The sequence below is a fragment of the Bactrocera dorsalis genome, chromosome 3 (assembly GCF_023373825.1).
Source record: "Bactrocera dorsalis isolate Fly_Bdor chromosome 3, ASM2337382v1, whole genome shotgun sequence".
NCBI lineage: Eukaryota > Metazoa > Arthropoda > Insecta > Diptera > Tephritidae > Bactrocera > Bactrocera dorsalis.
This window is the reverse complement of record NC_064305.1, coordinates 41,682,119-41,705,501: the sequence shown is the minus strand read 5'-3', so window position 1 is coordinate 41,705,501 and position 23,383 is coordinate 41,682,119. Positions and strand designations below refer to the sequence as shown.

General features: G+C 37.7%; 1 protein-coding gene across 2 annotated transcripts in view; it reads left to right on the top strand.

The window, feature by feature from the left end:
* Positions 1–6,693: 6,693 nt before the first annotated feature.
* The window catches only part of LOC105225771 (ubiquitin carboxyl-terminal hydrolase calypso), a 34,481-nt gene continuing 17,791 nt past the window's right edge, over positions 6,694–23,383 (top strand). Inside the window, exons 1-2 of one of the 2 annotated variants that reach the window (XR_007422137.1) lie at positions 6,694–7,927; positions 10,665–10,748. Coding sequence is in view for 1 of the 2 variants with exons in the window: in XM_049451347.1 (XP_049307304.1) it covers positions 6,896–7,927 (1,032 nt within the window). In the remaining variant the exon portion in view is untranslated. The remainder of the gene's footprint in view (positions 7,928–10,664; positions 10,749–23,383) is intronic. The other variant, XM_049451347.1, reaches the window with a different exon arrangement.

The window sequence follows — 23,383 nt, the reverse complement described above, 5'->3', positions numbered from 1 at the left end:
TAATTGTAATCTATTGGTAAAGTTATCGATAATATTGTATGAATTTTTTTTGTGTCGATAACCTATAAGTAAACTCGCAAACAAAATTCAAAATATGTAATGGAATTTATATTCTAAAATTTGTATTATTATTAGAATTGTAAATCAATTTGTAAGTTAATTCAAATGAGCTTTGAATTAAACAAAATTGAACTAAGTTTCAAAAAGAAAAATTTTTAACGTATACTTTAAAGTTTACTTTTACTTATTATATATTAAATACCTCAATTGTATTCTGAATTATATACCATTTGCATTTGATATCAGTTGACATGGACAGGCAACAGATTTTTTTATTGACTGTGAACGGGTTAAAGGAAAAATTGTTGGCACTGGGTTTATCGACAAATGGCCGTAAAGCCACGTTACAGGACAGACTTTGTGAGCATTTTGGACTGACTGTAGATGCTGTAGAGGACAGCTCGGATAGTGAAACAAGCTCAGTGCAAAACAACATGTTACCGGCGATGGGGTCCGGGTCTCCAGTCTTCACCCTACGCGATCTCGAGGAATCTCTTACAACTTTTAGTGGTACGGGGCAACACGCAGTCGAGGAGTAGCTCGATGATATTGAATCAAATGCCATGGCAGTTCGTTGGGGAGACTTACAAAAGTTTATATACAGGAAACAATTATTGAAGGGTGCCGCAAAAATTTTCGTTCGCAGTCAACGGGACATAACTAGTTGGAGTGCACTTAAACAATGTTTGCAAAAAGAATTTGGAGTAGTAACATCGTCAATCGATGTGCATCGGGCACTTAGGAATCGGCGAAAGCGCCCAAACGAAGATTATTGCGAGTATCTTTATAGCCTTATGGACTTAGGTAGGCCAATAAAGCTAGACGAAAGAAGTCTCATCGAATATTTCGTAGAGGAAATCCCAGATTCCAGACCAAACAAAGCTAACTTGTATCAGGCTAGTTTGATAGAAGAATTAAAAGCTCAGATCCTTGTTTATGAAAAAGTTCGCTTGGGGCGTCAACCCAATGTGAGTACATTTCAAAACAAGCGTGAAAACAATAATTCTGTGACTAAAGATCAGGGACCCAATAGGAAAATTTGTTATATGTGTGGAGAAGCGGGTCATTTGGCGAATACCTGCAAACAGCAACGACTATCAAAGTGTTTTGGGTGTAATCAGCCAAGGCATCGTATTGCAGAGTGCCCAAAGAAGAGAACGGAGGTAAAAAGCGAGGGGGCAAGGGTAAATACGCTTGAAATGATGCGTATGGCATCCCTTGGCAGCGTAGTTTACAAAGAATTAATTATTAACAGGTTTACGTTGTCAGCATTGCTGGACACTGGTTGCGACCTTATTTACGAGGCAATAATCGGGATTAGTGTAAAACAGGTTGACTTGGTTATAAAGGAAGGCGAGGTAGAATTTAAAGCAAAGGTGAAGGAAACGAATGTTCAAAACCCCATAGTAGAGAAAATTGAAGGTAAAATAGAAGTTCTTAATGAGTTTGAAGATATATGTATGGCCGCAGAAGTAATGTCAGGAAAAGCTTTACAGGTAGATTTGTCGCATCTCAGGGGAGAACAAGAAAAGCAATAGAAGCCATTGTTTGTGATTACTCGCCTAGTAAGCAGCATGATTCCCCAGTTTCTATGAAAATTTGTTTGACGGATGATACTCCGGTACTCCAAGGGCCAAGACGCTTGTCGTACTCCGATAAGTGCATTGTCGATAAGCAGATTGCAGAATGGATGGAGCAAGGCATAATCCAACCTAGCGTCTCCGAGTATGCATCGCCGATCGTATTGGTGGGGAAAAAGACGGAACCAAACGTCTGTGTTGCGACTGCCGACGTTTGAACGAGAAAATCATGAGGGCTAATTTTCCAATGCCACTCACAGATGACGTTATAGAGAGATTACAAGGCGCAAAAGTATTTACAACGTTAGATTTACGGAATGGGTTTTTCCATGTGCCGATAAGGCAGGTACGCGGAAATATACCCCATTTGTGACCCATCAAGGTCAATACGAATTCATTTACGTTCCTTTTGGTATTTCCAATTCCCCAGCAGTGTTCACTCGATACATCTTCGCAGTGTTTCGAGACTTAATGAAGGATGGCATCGTGGTAACTTACATGGATGATCTTATAATTCCTTCTATTAGTTATGACGAGGGTATACATAAGTTGAAAGCTGTGTTGAACAGGGCGGCATGTTATAACATAAGGATTAAGTGGGAGAAATGCCAGTTCCTGAAGACGACTGTTGATTTTCTGGGGTATATTATAGAGTGTGGTACAATAAGGCCATCTGAAGCAAAAACGCAGGCAGTAAGGAATTTTCCGATAACTATGGATAAGAAAGCGGTGCAAAGATTCTTAGGGCTTACTTCTTATTTTCGCCGTTTCATAGAAGGGTATGCAGTAGTCGCTAAACCACTGTCTGACCTGTTGCGTAAGGATGTAGCTTTTGTATTTGGGATCGAACAGCAAGCCTCGCTGCAGCAATTAAAGGCAGCTCTGGCTAGTGCAACAGTGCTACGGTTGTACAATCCGAAGGCTCAAACTGAAGTGCATACGGATGCCTCGATACATGGATATGGTGGTGTACTCTTACAAAAGGACAGCGAAGATTTGCATTTTCACCCAATCCAGTACATGAGTCGGAAGACAAAGCCAGCAGAAGAAAAGTACCATTCGTATGAGTTAGAGGTGTTAGCGATTGTTGAAGCACTTAAGAAGTGGAGAGTATATCCTTTGGGGTTGCATTTCAGAATCGTTACTGATTGCAACGCGTTCGCAATGACCATGAAAAGGAAGGATATTCCGCTAAGAGTGTCTCGTTGGGCGTTGCTATTACAAGATTTTGACTATGAAATAGAACACCGAAATGGTTTCAAGGTGCGTCACGTCGATGCGTTAAGCAGAGTAGCGTGTCTTATGTTGGAAGATTCTTTGCTGCATAGGCTGAGGCACGCTCAGCAATAGGACGAATGGATTCGGGCAGTGTGCAAAGTCTTGGAAGCAACTGAATACGAAGATTTCTACTTGAAGCATGGGCTACTACATAAGGATCCAATAAGAGAGCTTATAGTAGTTCCATCGCTGATGGAGGATGAAATAATTCGGACGGCACATAAACAGGAACACTCCTCAGCAAATAAGACGCAGTTAGCAATTCAAAAGACATTTTTTATTCCTCAGTTAGGCCCAAAAGTAATTAGAATTGTGAGGAGTTGTATCGAATGCATCATGTCAGATTCAAAGATAGAAAGGAAAGAAGGTTTATTAAATCCAATACCTAAGGAAGTTCAGCCATTAAGCACTTTTCACTTAGATCATGTCGGTCCCATGGAACAAACAAAGAAGGCGTATAACTATATTCTTGTTGCGGTAGATGCTTTTTCAAAGTTTGTGTGGTTGTACCCGGTTAAAAACACTGGAGCCGAGGCAGTCGTTGATCGACTCGAGAAACAAGCCGCTGTTTTCGGTAATCCACGGCGTATTATAACGGATAGAGGTGCTGCGTTCACGGGAAATCTCTTTAAAGATTATTGTGTGAGGGAAGGTATAGAGCATTTGGTAATAGCTACAGGTGTTCCACGGGGAAACGGACAAGTTGAACGGATACATCAAATTGTAGTACCGATGATTTCTAAGATGTGCCGAGAAGAGCCTGGGAATTGGTATAGGCACGTAAATAGGGCACAACAAATTATTAACAATACACCAACGCGTAGGAGCAAGTTTTCTCCATTTAAAATTTTAACTGGCATAGAGATGAGGATTTCGGGCACGATAGAAGTAAATGAGTTGATAGAAAACGCCGCCTTGAATGAATTAGATTCAGACCGACAAGTGACAAGGGATCAGGCCAAACAAAATATTGCATTGATACAAAAGGAAAACAAACAAAATTTTGACAGGAAAAGGAAGGAATCAACAAACTATAGACTGGACGAATTAGTCGCCATTAAGCGAACTCAGTATGGGAGCGGGCTTAGGTTAAGGCCTAAATATTTTGGTCCATATAAGATTTCGAAGGTTTTAGGACGCGATAGGTATGAGGTCGAGAAGGTAGGCGAGGGTGAGGGTCCTGGTTACACAACCACCATCGCCGAATTCATGAAGAGGTCGAGACCTTCGTTCGAGCCTAACGAATAGGTCAGGAAGGCCGAATGTGGGATTGCAACCATGAACTGCGCACGCATGCAACTCTAAACATACACCCTAAATGAACGGACTCAACGAATAGCAATGAACGCCCACAGCGACAGTTAGAAATACAGACACTTGATCATTGTATAAACCTACAACCTACACCTACCTAGGTTTATACAATGCACTTGATTTTGAAACTCCACACGATACGGACGTGCGCATTGGTCATTAAACCAATTGAGTATTTAAACCTACGTTTTCTAACTGATATATTAAATAAACTAATTGAGTACTTAAACCTATGTTTTCTAACTGATATATTAAATAAACTAATTTTGTATTTAAACCTACGTTTTCCAACTGATATACTAAATAAACTATTTTATATAACTTAAAATAAAGTGTTTCATTTTTAAAGCAATCCCCCACATTAATTTTTATGAAAAATGTTATTTGGAAAATGTACTTTATTTTATTTTTATAATTTAACACAACACAATCGTCTTAATATTCGCTCTTCTAAATTTCATATTACCGAAATGAAAATGCCGTCGGCATATGTATAAATGGGATATGTTGCCTCTTCGAAATTTTCATAGAAATGAAAACTGCGCTGACAAACTGCTGAAGTGACAGCTTATTGCTCACAATATATGGCAAACTAATTAACAATATGGAGTCTCCACAGGCAATAGGTACGGCAATACAGTTAGTAAGACATAGATTTTATCCTGTCGAGATGCCCCGTTAGCAATGGGCAGACATCATTGGCAATATTGCCTTCAATACAAATTTTATTAGGTTTATATCTGGCTGGAATACTACTCTTGCAGATGCATCAGTTTCTGCTCATCCACAACAAATACGAACAGTATTTTCGATTACATTGGCAACGTGTTTTCCTACGAATCCAATGGATTCAAATTGAATTCTTGTGTTCAGTTAAATATTTCGAAATTGAATGTTCTGCAGAAAATAGTGTATGAGTCCATTATGCAAGCTATTTGCAGTGGGGCGGTGAATTTTATTTTTTGGATGTACCAGGAGGCATCGGTTTAACTTTTTTGATATTGTGGCGGTTAGATTTAATTTAAATTTATTTTGCAATTTTAATTTTATTTCATTTTCAATTTTAAAATTAGTGACAATATCAAAAACCCACATACGTCATTGCATAATAAATGTTCAGTAAATATTGCCATTCATGATCGCAGTTAATATAAAATTATTGAACGTGTAGCCAGCGTCATAGAATCTGATGATTGCTAACTTTTTCTTTTCGTTTTTGAATTTACGGTGCAATTCTGTACTGTGATACAATCTTAAGTCTCTAAATTTGAAATTTTTAGTTAGAGACAATTTTTGAGACTTGAGACGATTTTGCTATTCTGTAAGTGACAGTCACAAAATGTATTACATTTCATTATTCAGAGATGTTTTTACACTTGAATGTTAATAAATATGTCGATAACAAATATTAAATTTACTATAACATCGTCAAAAAACATAATTATCAATAAAAATGAAAATATATGTTGACTTTGTTTCATAATATTTACGAAATTTATGTAAAATTTATTTTCGTGTTTGAGTTGCTTACAAAATATAAAAATACGACAATCGATTAATATCTATGATGATCTCTATTCAGTATATTCAAAATGGCAGACAAGAGCTCTTTTTAGTTTTGTGACCGGCTAACTACCAGGTCTCAATATTTTGAGACTAACGCTAGAGACTGTTTAGTGAATAGTAACTAGTCTCAAATTGAGACTTTGCCTCAAAATGTCTCAAATAGAGACTAGAGACTGGTTACAGAATCCCGCTATAAATTTGAGATTTAACATCATTTGACATCTTTTAAGACTTGAGACGATTTTGCTATTCTGTAAGTGACAGTCACAAAATGTATTACATTTCATTATTCAGAGATGTTTTTAAACTTGAATGAAAATAAAAATTGTCGATAACAAATATTAAATTTTCTATAACATAGTCAAAAAACATAATTATCAATAAAACTAAAAATATATGTTGACTTTGTTTCATAATATTTACGAAATTTATGTAAAATTTATTTATTTTTAACCTTTTCGTGTTTGAGTTGCTTACAATATATAAAAAAAGACAATTAATTAATATCTATGATGATCTCTATACAATATACGCAAAATGGCAGACAAGACTTTTTTTGGTTTTGTGACCTGCTAACTACCAGGTCTCAAATTTGAGGCAATCTTTTGAGACTAACGCTAGAGACAGTTTAGTGAATAGTAACTAGTCACAAATTGAAATTTTACCTCAAATGTATCAAATAGAGACTAGAGACTGATTACAGAATCCCGCTATAAATCGTTTATCTGGAAAATAAAAAAGGCTTTCCATAAGCTATAGGGAGTCTCCACTGACAATAGGCACGGCAATACAGTTAGTATAACATAAATTTTATCCTGTCTTTAGCAATGGGCAGACATCATTGGCAATATTGCCTTCAATACAAATTTTATTAAGTTTATATCGCCTGTCGAGATGCCCCGTTATATATTAATGTGTTGGTAGCAAAATATATCCTTTGTACTCGATCAAGTGATTCCAAAAACTTGTGCATAAAAAAATGTTTTAATAACAATAATGTTTTTACAGCAGTGGGATAGCAGTATAGAATATACATAAATTTGTGCAAATTGAGATTTGTTCATTCAATAATTGGTGCCGACTTCTTAATCTCTACAATGCCGGTAGATATAAATCGATTAACAGATGGTTGGTTGGAATTAGAGTCTGACCCAGGATTATTTACTCTGCTTTTGGAAGATTTCGGAGTCAAAAATGTGCAAGTAGAGGAGGTTTATGATCTACATAAACCAATCGATGGCCCGGTATATGGATTTATTTTTCTATTTCGATGGATAGAAGAAAGACGAGCTAGAAGAAAAATTGTTGAGGCCACTGCTGAAATATTTGTGAAAGATGAAGAAGAAGTTTCAAGTATATTTTTTGCACAACAAGTAGTACCAAACAGTTGTGCAACGCATGCCTTACTATCTGTGCTTTTAAATAGCAATGACGACGATTTAAACCTTGGAACAACATTAAGTCGTTTAAAAGCTCATACAAAAGGAATGTGTCCGGAAAACAAAGGATTGGCTATTGGCAATACACCTGAATTAGCTTGTGCTCATAATTCGCATGCAATGCCTCAAGCAAAACGGCGCTTGGACAAAAGTTCTATTTCTGGAGTATCTACCGGACGTTGTACAGGAGAAGCATTTCACTTCGTTAGTTATGTTCCAATTAGTGGGCACCTATTTGAATTAGATGGATTAAAACCTTATCCAATAGATCATGGGCCTTGGAAAGATCACGAAGACTGGACAGATAAATTTCGTTGTATTATGGCTGATCGATTAGGAATTGCTACGGGTGAACAAGATATACGATTCAATTTGATGGCTGTTGTACCTGACCGTCGAATTGCTATTACACATAAGTTAAAAATGTTGCGAACAAACCAAGCTATTGTTTCCGGCACGTTACAAAAGCTTTTAAAAACCAGCGATCCTGAATGCATAAATACTCTGCAACTTGATATGAACACCTCTGGCACAGCTGAGTATAAAATAAGTTCACCACCATCTCCTGTATTAGAAACAAATGCATTTACAATAAGAGATTTACAATCTTTGTTAAAAAATCTAGATGCAGAAATTTCTATTAGCGAACAACAACTGAATGACGAAAATGATAAGAGATATATGTTTAAGGTAAACAAACATCAAATATAAATTTTTATTTTTCTGTAGGTTTTAAAAGTTATATAATCAAAATATTAACCACATTATTATTATACATTAGTATAATGTTTCTAGAATATCATAGATGTTTTTTACAGATTTTGGGAAAACTTTGGTATATCGTTTCAGCATTTGGGAATAAAATGAGTATGATCGTATAGATGAGATTCTCCAGATCAAGAATATTTATAGCTTTTACTTTTATATTTGCAATTTTATGTCCACTAACACTTCATTAATTTGTTTGTACACATTTATTTTATTTTTATTTATTTATTTATTCAAAGCTTACATAATAATTAATTATCATATAAACTAAGCAAACGCAGCGCTAGCAGCAGAGGCTTTCGGCTGGCTGGTTGGGTCAGATACGACGGAGTAGGTCTGTGTCCTTTAGAAATTTGTAAATTTTGCTAATATTATCTTCTGTGGCGTCCATTAACAATAGGAGAGGGTCCTTGTTGTCGAAATGATGAAGTCTTTGAGAAGAAAGTTCTGGGCAAGATACCAGTAGGTGTTGCACGCTGACTGTTGCTTGACAGAAGGGGCAGGTGTTGGATCTAATGCCCTGTAATAAGTGCGCGTGGGTAATTATGGTGTGCCCAATTCGGAGACGTGTGTAGGGGGTGATGTGGTTGGCAGGTATCGATGTTGTGTATACAGGTTTTGTACGGTTGGGGTTAATGTCCGAATAATGGTGATTATAATCCGCCCATTCACGTAATAACTTTGTTTGCCTCTGACTATGAATTAGTCGGTATATGTCGCTAGGTAGGATGACTTCGGATGTGATTGTTGGTGTGATGGAAATATCTTTGGCGATGGTATCTGCAAGTGTGTTGCCCTTTATGCCGGAGTGTCCAGGTATCCACATGATTTTGATCTTCCGCGGAAGGGAAATATAGCGTGATTTTTTAAGAGCTTGATAATTTTTTTAAAAAAAAAACGCATAAAATTTGCAAAATCTCATCGGTTCTTTATTTGAAACGTTAGATTGGTTCATGACATTTACTTTTTGAAGATAATTTCATTTAAATGTTGACCGCGGCTGCGTCTTAGGTGGTCCATTCGGAAAGTCCAATTTTGGGCAACTTTTTCGAGCATTTCGGCCGGAATAGCCCGAATTTCTTCGGAAATGTTGTCTTCCAAAGCTGGAATAGTTGCTGGCTTATTTCTGTAGACTTTAGACTTGACGTAGCCCCACAAAAAATAGTCTAAAGGCGTTAAATCGCATGATCTTGGTGGCCAACTTACGGGTCCATTTCTTGAGATGAATTGTTGTCCGAAGTTTTCCCTCAAAATGGCCATAGAATCGCGAGCTGTGTGGCATGTAGCGCCATCTTGTTGAAACCACATGTCAACCAAGTTCAGTTCTTCCATTTTTGGCAACAAAAAGTTTGTTAGCATCGAACGATAGCGATCGCCATTCACCGTAACGTTGCGTCCAACAGCATCTTTGAAAAAATACGGTCCAATGATTCCACCAGCGTACAAACCACACCAAACAGTGCATTTTTCGGGATGCATGGGCAGTTCTTGAACGGCTTCTGGTTGCTCTTCACCCCAAATGCGGCAATTTTGCTTATTTATGTAGCCATTCAACCAGAAATGAGCCTCATCGCTGAACAAAACACGCGCGCGAAACACATTTCGAACCGAACACTGATTTTGGTAATAAAATTCAATGATTTGCAAGCGTTGCTCGTTAGTAAGTCTATTCATGATGAAATGTCAAAGCATACTGAGCATCTTTCTCTTTGACACCATGTCTGAAATCCCACGTGATCTGTCAAATACTAATGCATGAAAATCCTAACCTCAAAAAAATCACCCGTTAAGTGTGTTTTTTATATTTTTGATGATACTGCCTGATTTGTTGTGGTTTTGTATGGCTTGGAAACATGACATACTATCGGTGCATATTATGTGTTTACCCTTGTTTTTGGCAGAGTATTGAACAGCGTGGAATATAGCGGTTGCTTCGGCGGTGAAAATAGAGCAGAATGAAAAAAGGAGGCCGTACGCGACAACTTCTTGGTTTTCCTTTACCACAGCGTAGGAGGTGTGTGAGGCCTTCGATCCATCCGTGAAAATCAATTGCCAGCCGTTGGATTTATAATGTGCTATTGTTTCAGAAAACTTGGCTTTATAAACGGTGTTTGGTGTGCTATCTTTCCGCAAGGAGGCTAGGTCATTTATGAAGGATGTTTTGCTGGCCGCCCAGGGGGGGTGACGAGTGTACCACGGAATGTGCTGCTTGATCGGCAGTTCAACCTGCTTCGCGAAAAAGGAGCAGGCGTGTATTGAAGAGGGTTGTTTAGGAGTGGATACCCGTGAGGCGGCAGATTGGAAGTCTATGCGGATAAGCGGATTGGGGCTTAGAGTGAGCTTTGAATAGAGCCTGAATATTTTGTCTTCCAAGTTGTCGTGAAGAGCCGGCAAACCCGATTCGACCAGAATATTTTTTATGGGTGACGTAGGAAATGCGCGTATGGATCTTCGCACTGCGGCGTGGTAGGGAGCAGCGATCATCTTTAAGTTTTGTTTAGCATGTAATCCATAGATTTCTATGCCGTAGTTGATGGTTGATAAGATGAGGGCGTTTGTCACGTTAATCAACAGAGCCGAATTAATTAGCGAGCGTTTGCTTGATAAGTACTTAATAATGTTTAACTTTACATAGAGTCTTTTCTTAACGTAATTACAGTGCTGTTGAAAGGAATATTTGGGATCGAATACAATACCGAGAAATTTAAGATTATCTGTACATACAATATTTACACGATTGAAGGTAAGTGAAGGGGAATTGCAGGAGCGTTTTTTGCATATATGGAGCATTTTGGTTTTAATGGGACAAATTGAGGGGCCTGAGGAGAGGGACCATGTGGATAATAGGCGTAGGATTTTGGAAAAGGTCCTCATGACTTCTGTTTGATCATTGGATTTGGAAAACAACAAAACGTCGTCTGCGTATATTTGGTGTTCGATGTTTGGGAACTTGTTAACGATGTCGCTAATTTCATTGAAGGCTATAATGAACAAGATGACTGATAAGGGGGAGCCCTGCGGGGTGCCATTATCGAGTGGAAAGATGGAAGAGCGGGTGTTGGATATAAGTACACTTAATTTTCGGTTTGAGAGAAATGATTTTATAAAATTGTACATTTTGGGGCCGATCTTCCATTTGTCGAGTTGTCTTAGTACTACCGGGGTTCCAATCCGATCAAACGCTTTTTGAAAGTCGAGGGAAAGGAGGGAAACATGGTTTTTGCTGGAGAGCGCGTTTGAGATAAAATGATCAAGGTGTAGTAGGGCATCTGTGGTGCCTTGTCCCTTCTTGAAGGCTACTTGGTTGTGGTGGATAAGTTGGTTTGAGTGGGCGTACCAGGTTAGTCTGGTAGCAATTATCTTCTCCATTAGTTTACCTAGGCAGGGAAGAAGGGAAATTGGTCGATAGCTGTTAACTTCGCAAGGGGATTTGCCAGGTTTTAAGAGGGGTATTATTGCGCTGGTTTTCCACGCGTGAGGGTAGTGGCCTGTGTTGAGGATATTGTTATAATGCTTAATGAGACGATGAAGGAGTAATCTGGGGAGATGCTTAATTATGGGATAGGATATTTTGTCGATGCCGGGTGTCTGGCCTTTTACTGCGGAGAGGGCGAGTTGGAGTTCGTAAAGAGATATGTCGGCTTCTAAAAGTTTGGCTGAAGGAGAGAGAGTGGTTGGTGTGATACGATGTTGGAGGATTTGTGAGCGTTTAGAGGCGATAAATTCGGGGGGGAAGGTTTGGTTTGAAGAGGCGTTAGAGAAGTGACTGGCGAATTCTTGAGCTATATCCTGGGGATATAGAAGATTGCCATGAGAGGTGTTAAGGGAGTAGATTTGGGAATTAGAGGGTAAACCGGTGAGTGTTTTTATGTCAGCCCAGATTTTTTTAGGATCGGATGACGCACTGATGCTGCTAGTGAATTTTTGAAAACAGTTAAGCTTAGCATCTTTGATTTTCCGGCGAAATTGCGCGTTCAGCTTTTTGAATTGAATGAGAGTTGTGGTGGACCGGTTGCGTTTGAAGTTGTGCCACGCTTGTTGTTTGGCTTGCCTAAGGGATGCAATTTCGTTGTTCCACCATAGGGGGGCTGGTTTTACTGGTTTGGTTGAGGACAGAGGGATGGAGACGTTGGATGTACAGCGGATTGCTTTATGAATATTGGAGGTTTCTTGGTTGATGTTGGAGGATGTTGGGAAGGATTTGGAATAGAAGTCGCATGCGCTTTCGAATCTGTTTTAAATTTGATCCTGGGAGAGAAGGGAATGGTGGGTCGGGATGTGAGAATTTTGATGAGGATCGGGAAGGGATCGCTGCCGTGAAGGTCATCTATAAGGTGCCATAATGAGTTGTTGGAAAGGGAGGGAGAGGAAAGCGTAAGGTCAATATGAGTAAATGTTGAGTGGGTTGAGAAGTGGGTGGGGGAGCAGTCGTTTAGTACGATGCAGTTGGAGGTGAGGATGGCATTTTCTATAGAATGTCCTCTCTGGTTATAGGAGGCAGATCCCCAGAGCGGACTCCAAGCGTTAAAGTCGCCTGCAAGGATGAAGGGTTGGGGAGGGGAGGGGAAAAGATTGTAAAAGTCAGCTGTTGTTATTGATTGACTTGGCGGGGAGTAAGCGCAAGTTATTGTGATCCTGATGGGGGTTTGAAGTTCTATGGATAGTGAGGATATATTGGATTGGGTATGAAGGGGGTGGTGGGGAAGGTTTCTCTTAACCAGAATGGCGATTCCTTGTTTCTTTGAGATTATGTGAGGTAGGTTGTGGAAGTGCCCTACGTAGGATTTGGTGGTGGGGGCAGAGGAATTGTGGGCAAGGTGAGTTTCGTTTAGAAGTATAATGGAGGGTTTATACATCTTTATTAGGATTTCAAGTTCAATGTAGTTATTGTGATACCCGTTTATGTTCCACTGTAATAATGGTAACATTTGTTATATAATATGTGTGTTTGTATATGAATTAAAGGGTTAGTATAAGGATATTTATATTTATGACTTATCTATGTTGGTTGACTTGTGTGACGGTAATGTTGTTTTATATGTATTTGGTGTTATGAGGACGTTAAGATCGGGGAATTTTGCGTGTAATTGGCTGAAAGGTGACATCTCGGTATCACTGATAATTGGGCTGGGGTATGTAGGGGTGGGTGGGCTGTAATATTTTTCTGCATTTCTACTTGTAGTCGCTATTTCTGGTGTGCTGACGTTAGTTGCTGTTTTGCTGATTTGTTGCTGTCTTACTGGGGATGTTGTTGTGCTGTTTTTCTGCTGAGGTTTGGATATGGTTGAAGTTGTTTGTGTGATTGATTTAGTATGACATGTTTTCTTGGATGCTCCGTTATTTGCTTGTGGGTTATTGTTTGGAGTTTCTACCTGGGGTTTGTTTGCTGGAGTTGTTTGCAAGTCGTGTGCTGTGTTTACAGTTGTTGGTTCGGTCATTATACTGCTTTGTGCGAAGGACGGTGCCCTTGTTTTTTTTTGAGGGGGTTGCATTTGATGTGTGTTGGGGTCGCTGTTGAAGATTTTCCAAGCATCTCTAATTGTGCATCGGCGCTCTATTTTTATTTTATTTACTGACTTGTGTTTAAGGAAAGTGGGACAGCCAGGGTCATTGGATGGATGGGTTTCAATTTGGCAGTTTATGCAGAATGTTCTTGGGCATGGATTATGTGGCGGAGAGGTTGCACACTGGCTACATAGCTCAATATTTCGACATATATTTTTGGGTTGACCGAGTCTTTGGCAGGTTTTGCACCGCATCGGATTTGGGATAAATTCTTGCACACGAACCCTTTCCCATCCTAATTTAAGGATTTCTGGTCTACGGATTAGGTCGAATGTCACAATTGCAGCACCGGTAGAGATTAGTACGTCACCCTCTTTTCGCATGATTTTTTTGACTTCGATCACTTTTTGGTTTCCTAGCCCTTCTACTAATTCTTCTTCGGAGAGATTGATTAGGTTTCTGGAAAATATTCTGCCTTGCGTGGTGTTAAGACCTTTGTGAGAGGTAATTTTTACAGGTATAATGCCTATGTGAGTTGCTTTAATATACTTTTCGGCCGATTTCGCATTTTCGACTTTTAGGAGGAGGTCACCGGATCTTAGTTCCGTTACAACGGTGTTATCGCCGCAAATGTGTTTTAAACCCCTTTCGATTTGAAAGACATTATATGATGATAATGGACGGATTTTGTCATCTGCAATTGGACCGATGGCACTTGCCACTAAGAACCGAGGGATATGGTCGTCATTTTGTTTTGGCACAGGAAGTGGTACAAAGTCACTGAATTTTGGTCGTTTGTTGGGACGTTGCAAATCGGGATCGAGTAACCGAAACCTATTGCATTCGGGGGGGGTCAGCCCCGTTCATGGTGTCGAATGATAACTACGGCACTGAGTTTTTTTTTTTTTATGTTTACACTGAGTTTTTTTTTATGTTTACACTAATAAACTAACAACTACAACTTTAAGGAGCTGTGGTAACTGAATCAGCTAGACTATCGTAGTCGATCGCAAAGAGGAAAAGAACGCGTGAAGGTCACGGGACGTGTTTACACGGTGGTTGCCCACTTTGAACTGTTGTACACATTTATTTTACACTATATAGTGCAAAAATTTCGTTCCCTGAAATCCGGGACAGGTAATCTAAAGTCGACAACAGATTTTTAGATTTATTGTTTATAAAAGTTTAGGTTTTCGCCCTAAAACTTGCGTTTTCATCCATGTAAAAAATGTCAAACGAAAACACATTGAAAGCCAGTTTTCGCTGAAAATTACTTGTAAAAACTTACATTCCACTCATTACTTGTATAATTGTTTTCTGATCTAGTTTAGTCGATATTATTGGAAGACATATTTGGCCAGCTCTAAATATGCTTTGGTATGTACATATGTATATTGAGTTTCTAGACTTTACTTAGCACCAACTAATGCCATTAAAACGGTGGAATACCACCCTTTGTAATTGCAATAATCCACAGCTTCGTTATATGATGGGGTAAATCTCAATGTGGCATTCGTCTGTAAGTAATTATTAGACCATTGCACACTGGTCGATTTCATAGGCCAAAAATAAAAAATAAAAGTTTGAAATTTACCACAGTTTGTATCAAAGCTATTTCTTAAAATACCAATAAAACTAACGGTAAATACATTTTTGCTCTATCCCATTCGTAGGGGCTACGAAAAGCACGAGAAGTGAGACAATAGAAACACGCGGACTGTGCAGTGAAAATAGCTTTAAAATTATCTCTTATAATAAATTAAATTTGCAATATAAAATCGTGCTTAATCCCCATAAATCGAAATGTGTATTGAGAATAAAGGTATACATATGTTATATAACAAAGTAGCTTTAATATAATAATATATTGTTTTATTATTTTAAAACAATTGCTTTATAAGAGCCCTTTTTAGTGCTATGTTTTTCTTTATACATCGATCTCAGATATACAAAAACTTGTGATCCCAGTCTCACCCTCAAATGAATCAAGTTTGTTTATAAAGGGTGATTTTTTAAGAGCTTGATAACTTTTTTTAAAAAAAAACGCATAAAATTTGCAAAATGTCATCGGTTCTTTATTTGAAACGTTAGATTGGTTCATGACATTTACTTTTTGAAGATAATTTCATTTAAATGTTGACCGCGGCTGCGTCTTAGGTGGTCCATTCGGAAAGTCCAATTTTGGGCAACTTTTTCGAGCATTTCGGCCGGAATAGCCCGAATTTCTTCGGAAATGTTGTCTTCCAAAGCTGGAATAGTTGCTGGCTTATTTCTGTAGACTTTAGACTTGACGTAGCCCCACAAAAAATAGTCTAAAGGCGTTAAATCGCATGATCTTGGTGGCCAACTTACGGGTCCATTTCTTGAGATGAATTGTTGTCCGAAGTTTTCCCTCAAAATGGCCATAGAATCGCGAGCTGTGTGGCATGTAGCGCCATCTTGTTGAAACCACATGTCAACCAAGTTCAGTTCTTCCATTTTTGGCAACAAAAAGTTTGTTAGCATCGAACGATAGCGATCGCCATTCACCGTAACGTTGCGTCCAACAGCATCTTTGAAAAAATACGGTCCAATGATTCCACCAGCGTACAAACCACACCAAACAGTGCATTTTTCGGGATGCATGGGCAGTTCTTGAACGGCTTCTGGTTGCTCTTCACCCCAAATGCGGCAATTTTGCTTATTTACGTAGCCATTCAACCAGAAATGAGCCTCATCGCTGAACAAAATAAAGCGCGAAACACATTTCGAACCGAACACTGATTTTGGTAATAAAATTCAATGATTTGCAAGCGTTGCTCGTTAGTAAGTCTATTCATGATGAAATGTCAAAGCATACTGAGCATCTTTCTCTTTGACACCATGTCTGAAATCCCACGTGATCTGTCAAATACTAATGCATGAAAATCCTAACCTCAAAAAAATCACCCGTTATTAGTTAACGTTTTCTAAGTCTATGCTTTTGATTTCAGCTGCAACTTTTTGCAACTTTCTTTGTTATTCATGTTCTACCAGGCATGCGATTTTTTGTGTGTGTGTTTTTTTATAATTTCTTGTATTTACGTGTGCATATTTTATTGTTTTTTATGTTTTTTTCATCATATATATATGTATATTAGGGCGATTCAAGTTTCATAGAAAAAAATCCATGGTGAAAATATTGTAGCGCTCTTTAATATTTTAGATCCTTTTGGTGAGAAAATAACTGAAAAAGAATTTGAGCTCATTCGGATAAGATTTAGAACTGCCTCAACGACGTCAAATTATACCACTGGTTATGTTATTCAATTTAGTGATTTGCTATTGCATTGTTTTTATCAATATTTGTTTTGAACATATCAATCTTATTTTTTTTCTCTTTGGCTTTAAAGAGCGTGTTTCAAAGAGCGAAAAGAAATAGCAAAGCAAAGGAAAACGTAAAAATAGCGGTACTTTAACGTAAAAATTGGCGTCGACTGCGGAATAAGTGTATTTTGTCAGTTTTGATTTGCTCTCAAACAAAAGCAGTCTGTACGTTTAAATTGTTATAAATAATAAATTATTTTGTAATAATTTGTTATAATCTTGTAATAATTTGACTAATAAGTAATAATATGACTTCTACGCGATCTAAAAGTACAATTCATCTGATTGGCAAATCCAAACCTTGCTTTGATGGCAGGCTGTTACCAACGGTTCTTGATACTTTACAAGTTTATTTTTTCCATAATTCAGAACTTAATAAATCTCAAAGAGATAGCGTGAAAATAGTTGTTGAAAGCATTTGTGATATATGATGTAAAGCAAATATTCCAATTGTTGAGGGGCGGAATATTATAAGAAAAATGACATCAATATTGGATGAATATCGCAATATCTGCCGTAATAAAAATCGCAGAAGTTATGTGCAGATTGCTAAAGAAAATACGTTAATGGAAAACATTACTTTAATCTTTGACATAGCTCATCATGATGCTTTGAATTTAATAAAAATCGAAGAAGATAAGCAATTTTTATTAGACCAAAGGTCAGAAAGAAAGTATGTGATGGGTAGAGTAGACGTAAAATATGTGCAAAAAAAAAGAAATAAAAGCAGCGAAGGTATTGAAAATGATGGACAGAGATGAAAAAGAAGAAATCAGAAAACGAAAAACATTAGAACCTGCAACGCTTTTAACCTTTTTTACTGACGAAGAGTTTGATCATGATGATGATAAAGATGATGAGTTTATTAGTCAAAATAAAACATTAATACCGCGAAATAAAGAAATTAAACAGCGTAAAATAATGTCAGGAAATCTTGCGTCCGCATTGGATCGCACGAACACCAGTAACAGGAAAGTTAATTTTGATTTTTAAGTTGACATGTATTTTAACAATATACTTATTTCTTTAATACAAATTATAGGAAAGCAGCCTATATTCTTTCAGCAGTTGCTCAAACGTATAGTGCGGATCATGCTTCTGAAACTGTTTTATCAGTCAGCACCATTCGTAGAATGCGTAGTCAGTTCCGAAGTCAACATGCTTCAAACCTTAACGGAATATTCTCGCCCAATGTTCCTTTAGTTATACATTTTGATGGAAAATTACTACCTGCAATTTCAAGGGGGCCATCTAAGGACGATCGAATTGCCACTGTCGTCTCCGGCTTAAAGACTGAAAAACTGCTTGGAGTACCCAAAACTGAGAAAAGTACCGGAGAAGAAATTTCACAAGCAGTTTTTGCAGGTATAAAGATGTGGAATATGTGCCATCAAATTGTCGGAATGTCTTTTGATACCACTGCATCAAATACGGGTCGTTTGAAAGGAGCATGCGTTCTTTTGGAGCAGAAACTGAAAAAAATTACTTTGGCTAGCTTGTCGGCACCACATCTTTGAAGTAATTTGCGGAGATGTTTTTAAAGCATTATTTGGTTCAACATCTGGCCCCGGCGTAAAAATATTTAGTTCATTTCCGGAATTTTGGCCAAACATTAATCGAAACGAATACGAGAAATGTTCTGATAATCGAATAAGTAATGAATTACTCTCATTTAAAATAGAAGCAATAGCTTTTGCAAGCGATATTTTAAAGAAAAATTCAGGGCAATTGTTAAGAGAAGATTACCGTGAATTATTAGAAGTAACGTTGATATTCTTGGGAGAAACTCCTCCACGCGGTATCAGTTTTCGTACTCCTGGCGCATTTCATCACGCGCGTTGGATGTCAAAATTGCTCTATGTTCTAAAAATTTGCCTTTTTCGAAGTCAATTCCATCTTGATGAACCCCAGCAAAAGGCTTGTGTTGAGTTCGGTATATTTATTACATTAATATACGTAAAAGCTTGGATACAAAGTCCAAATGGCTGTGACGCACCTTATAATGACTTAAATCTAATAAAATATTTTTCTGAGTATAGCACCATATCAAAAATAATATCAGAGACCGCAACAGCTGCATTAAGTCAACACTTAAGGTATTTAAGCGAAGAACTAGCTCCAATTGCCCTTTTCTCAGATTTGGTACCTAAAACAATGAAAAGTTTGATGGTGACTCGAATAAATGAGTTCAAAATGCCTGTTAAAAGATTTGTTAAATATATTGGTACAGAAGATCTGAGTGATAAAACAATAGCCTTTTTCATTAGTCCTGCTTGTCATATGTACGTTATTTGAAATATTGAAATTGGATGTCACTTTTCTAAATGAAGACATAGAATCGTGGAATCAAAGCTTTTAATGAAGCAAAAAAATATATAATGGCTTTGAAAGTCGTAAATGATAGTGCTGAAAGAGTAATTGCTCTAGCAACAAATTTTAATCACTCCTTAACGACAAACGAGAGCGAAAAACAATTTCTATTACAAGTTGTGGAGAGTCACCGTAAAAACTTCCCTAATTGTAATAAAAGCACTTTGTTTCAAAATATTTGAATGTGAAAATATGTAACAAAAAATTAAATAATATGAATTATATAATTAAAAATGTATTTACCAATGAACAAATTATGTTATTTTTTTTTTGATTCAGCATATATTAGTGAATTTTGAATTCGTTGAGGCAGTTCTAAATCTTATCCGAATGAGCTCAAATTTTTATTCAGTTATTTTCTCACCAAAAAATCAAAGAGCACTTTAACATTTCAAAGTTTTAAAATTTTGAACCGCCCTAATGTATATACATATTGACCTTTGGTTTTAATTTGATCATTTTCTCACTTTTATCAAATATTTGTTTTATACGTACTTTTATTTAGACACATCATATCATATATTTGGTGTTTAGAAAATGTGTGAAGAAATATCACTTATCACCTAAGCAAATTTAATAAAGCTTCAATATCTACTTTTTAGAAGTTTCGCTAACAAAAAACTTGATATTAACTTTTTACCCTGCTATGATAACATTTTAAAGGAAAAACAGTTTTCCTGAGCAAATAAAGGTCTCAGAATCTGATGTTGAAGTTGAGATAAAAAAAAATTATTGCACCACATTGCCTCACAAATGTAATTAGTGAACGGAATGAGACCTCTCATTACCTATTATCAATAGGATTATATGGCTTTGATGGCAATTCTGGTCAGAGCAAATATAAGCAGAAATTTGAAAATAATAATTTGTCGCGACATATGTCCCTGTACAATTGATAATAAAATCGCAAAATGATGAAGATCACAAACAAATTTAGAAAAACTGCAGACCTTCGTCAGTCTAGTAGATTTGTACTAGATTAACTTCAAAATAGTCCTGATATTACCTTACTTCGTCAGTCGTAATATCGCTCCCGATATTATTCAATATGCACCAGTTTCAATTGGAGAACTCTCATAAGAATCTGTTGAGTCAAGCGATAAGGACGTTAAGATGTATCGACTCCATCATACCCAAAAGAACAAATTAGGACTTGCTAAGCCGATTGCTTTTGAGCTTAGATCCTTTCATTACCAGTCAAAGAAACTATCATGCAAAAGTAAATCAGCTTTATTAGAATCAATTTTTGATTTAGCTGAATAATATTCAAAAAATTCCTTTTTTCGTTCATCAACTTTTTTAATTTAATATAATTAATGAAAATTTGTTGCCATCGGGGGGTGGCGGAGTGGGGAAACGGGAGAGGGAGATTTTAAAAAGCTTTGGCAAAAGTTTCATTTTGATATAGGTAGTGGAAGTATTTTTGGCCGCTGATTCCATACAAGACCGACCACTGTGCATTGGCGCAAATTTTGCTCTTAAGCATTGTGGGACTCCAAGTACCTCGAAATCAGTCACCAAATCTGTTAAGGTTTCTATATTTAGCGGCAACATTTTGAAACAGTATGGTTGCAGTAGTCTTTCCAGATTTCGGTCCAAAATTCCAACAAAATTTCATAAACCTTAGATTTTCCTACACCGAACATATTAGCGATAATCCGATACTCTGCAGATGAACAAAAGCACTCTTTTCTCGATCGTGTTAGCTTTTGTAGAGGCCGAGGGATATACCAAAATTTGTTAAATGAACTCCAGGTCATTCGAAAGTTTTCTTAAAAAAAAAGGAGATCCATTTCGTTGGCAATCGTGTTCCGATTTTTTTTAACTCGGCTCTTTCTTTGCTCCGATTTTTTGGCAAGCGCAAGGGGATGGTAATTTTCTTCAAGAATCGTAGTTGCGCGAGTTATTTATTTTGATTCTCAAAGCCAATACTTTCATAATTATAATTTTTTTACGGAATAATAGTAGGTCTACAACTTTCCGCCGTTTTCCAATAAATGTCTCTAGGGTCAAGCACTGGTCGATAAAATCGTTTTATATCGATCTTGGACATTTGTGTCAACATTAACCCAACAAAATATTTTTAGAGATCTGTTTGCATCCAAAATTTATTCTCAACTGAAAATGTCACTTTTTGAGCCAAATTCTCGACATTTGCGGGAAATTTTGCTTTTCTTTTTTTAATTCCAAGAAAAGTGTGGCTGAGGCTCATCGAATGCTTTCGGATACGTACGGTGAGGCTGTCCTAAGTGAGAGAACATGTCGCGAATGGTTTCAACGTTTTAAGAATGGTGATTATGAAGTCGAAGACGGGCATGGTGGTGGAAGAGAGAAGATTTTCGAATATGCTGAATTGGAAGCATTACTTGACCAAGATGCCTTTCAAGCCCAAGAGGAATTGGCCGAATCGTTGCAAGTGACACAGCAACCGTATCAAAACGCCTCAAAGCCATGGGGATGATTCAGAAACAAGGAAACTGGGTTCCTTACGACTTGAAACCAAGAGATGTCGAACGGCGCTTCTTTGCATGTAAACAGCTGCATTAAAGGCACAACCGAAAGGGATTTTTACATGGCATTGTAACTGGCGACGAAAAATGGGTCCACTACGATAATCCTAAGCGAAGAAAGTCATGGTGAAAGCCTGGTTATGCCTCCACATCGACGGCAAAACCGAACATTCACGGCGCCAAGGTCATGCTCTGCATTTGGTGGGACCAGCTGGGGGTGATATATTATGAGCTGCTAAAGCCAAGTGAAACCATCACAGGAGATCTATACCGAACGCAATTGATGCGTTTGAGCCGAGCACTAAAAGAAAAACGGCCACAGTACGAGGAAAGACACGATAAAGTCATTCTTCAGTATGACAATGCTTGGAGACGCTGAAATGGGAGATCTTACCACACCCGCCGTATTCTCTAGACTTTGCTCCATCTGCCTACCACTTATTCCGATCGATGGCACACGGTCTAGCTAACGAGCACTTCAGTTCTTATGAAGAAGTCAAAAATTGGATTGATGGATCGACTCGAAAGATGAGGCAGCAAAGTTGTAGACCTATAATAGGCTATAAAACACGATCTTTAGTAAAATTTTATAAGCAAATATTAAGGATTCCAAAACTCACCATTCTCGTTAGAATTAGAATTAGAATGAAAGTTGATTTGGATTTGTCAACCATAGTGTTCAATCTGGAAACTCACATCTTTATAGTAAAGATTGGCATTTGTTGTTGATATTTACTGTGGAACGTTTTCATACGACAGCTATTTGTTTTGCTGATAGTAACTTAATATATTCATCTCAGCAAATAAATGGAATTAAATCGTGAACAATTTCGTACGGTAAAAGCTGTACGCGTGAAGCACTTTCAAGCAAATGCTCAGTCCTTAGATACACTGGGAGTGGACCCCCAGTTACTTAGCTGCCAACGCACTACAGCCTCTACGGCTGCGTTAAGCTCGCGGAATGTGCCGGCATTCCACCCGAGTTGCCAATAGTAGACCCCTACGGTCCATAGAAGCTCAAACAGGCAGCATGAATCCGATTCTGGTCAGATCGGTTTACCATCCTCGTATATAACCAATATATACATATATATATATATATATTCTTAGGGTACATCCCCATGACTTTCCAACTATACTTCTACATGTTATCAGTGACCTTGTAGCTTTACTGAACACATGGTCCATGTATCTCTTCCACGTTATTCTGGAGTCGAAAGATACCCCTTTAAGGATTTGTATATCTTTCATATATAATTTGTGTTTCATCGTGAATGAAACTATAGCAGTTTTTGCTAGATTGCTGCTTAGTCCTGCTTCCGAGTACCATTTCTTTGTTAGTGTGAGTGCGCTTTGTGTGATGTCACAAAATATGTTTTCATATTTTCGTTCTGCTATTATTACAACGCCATCTCCCTTGGCATCTTATGCCATTGTTTGTCAAATCGTCTACTACTAGGCTTCATAGTAAGGGTATAGTACTCTTTGGGGACATGCTCTTGTGGCTCTTATTTGAATAGCTTCATTATCTACTACCGCTTCGGCAAACCGGTTTTTAAGCATAAAGTTTATACAGTTTCTGACTTACTTCAATGTGTTTCTTACATAGGCTCTGTCGACAGCCTCGTAGGAGGTATTGTCAAACGCT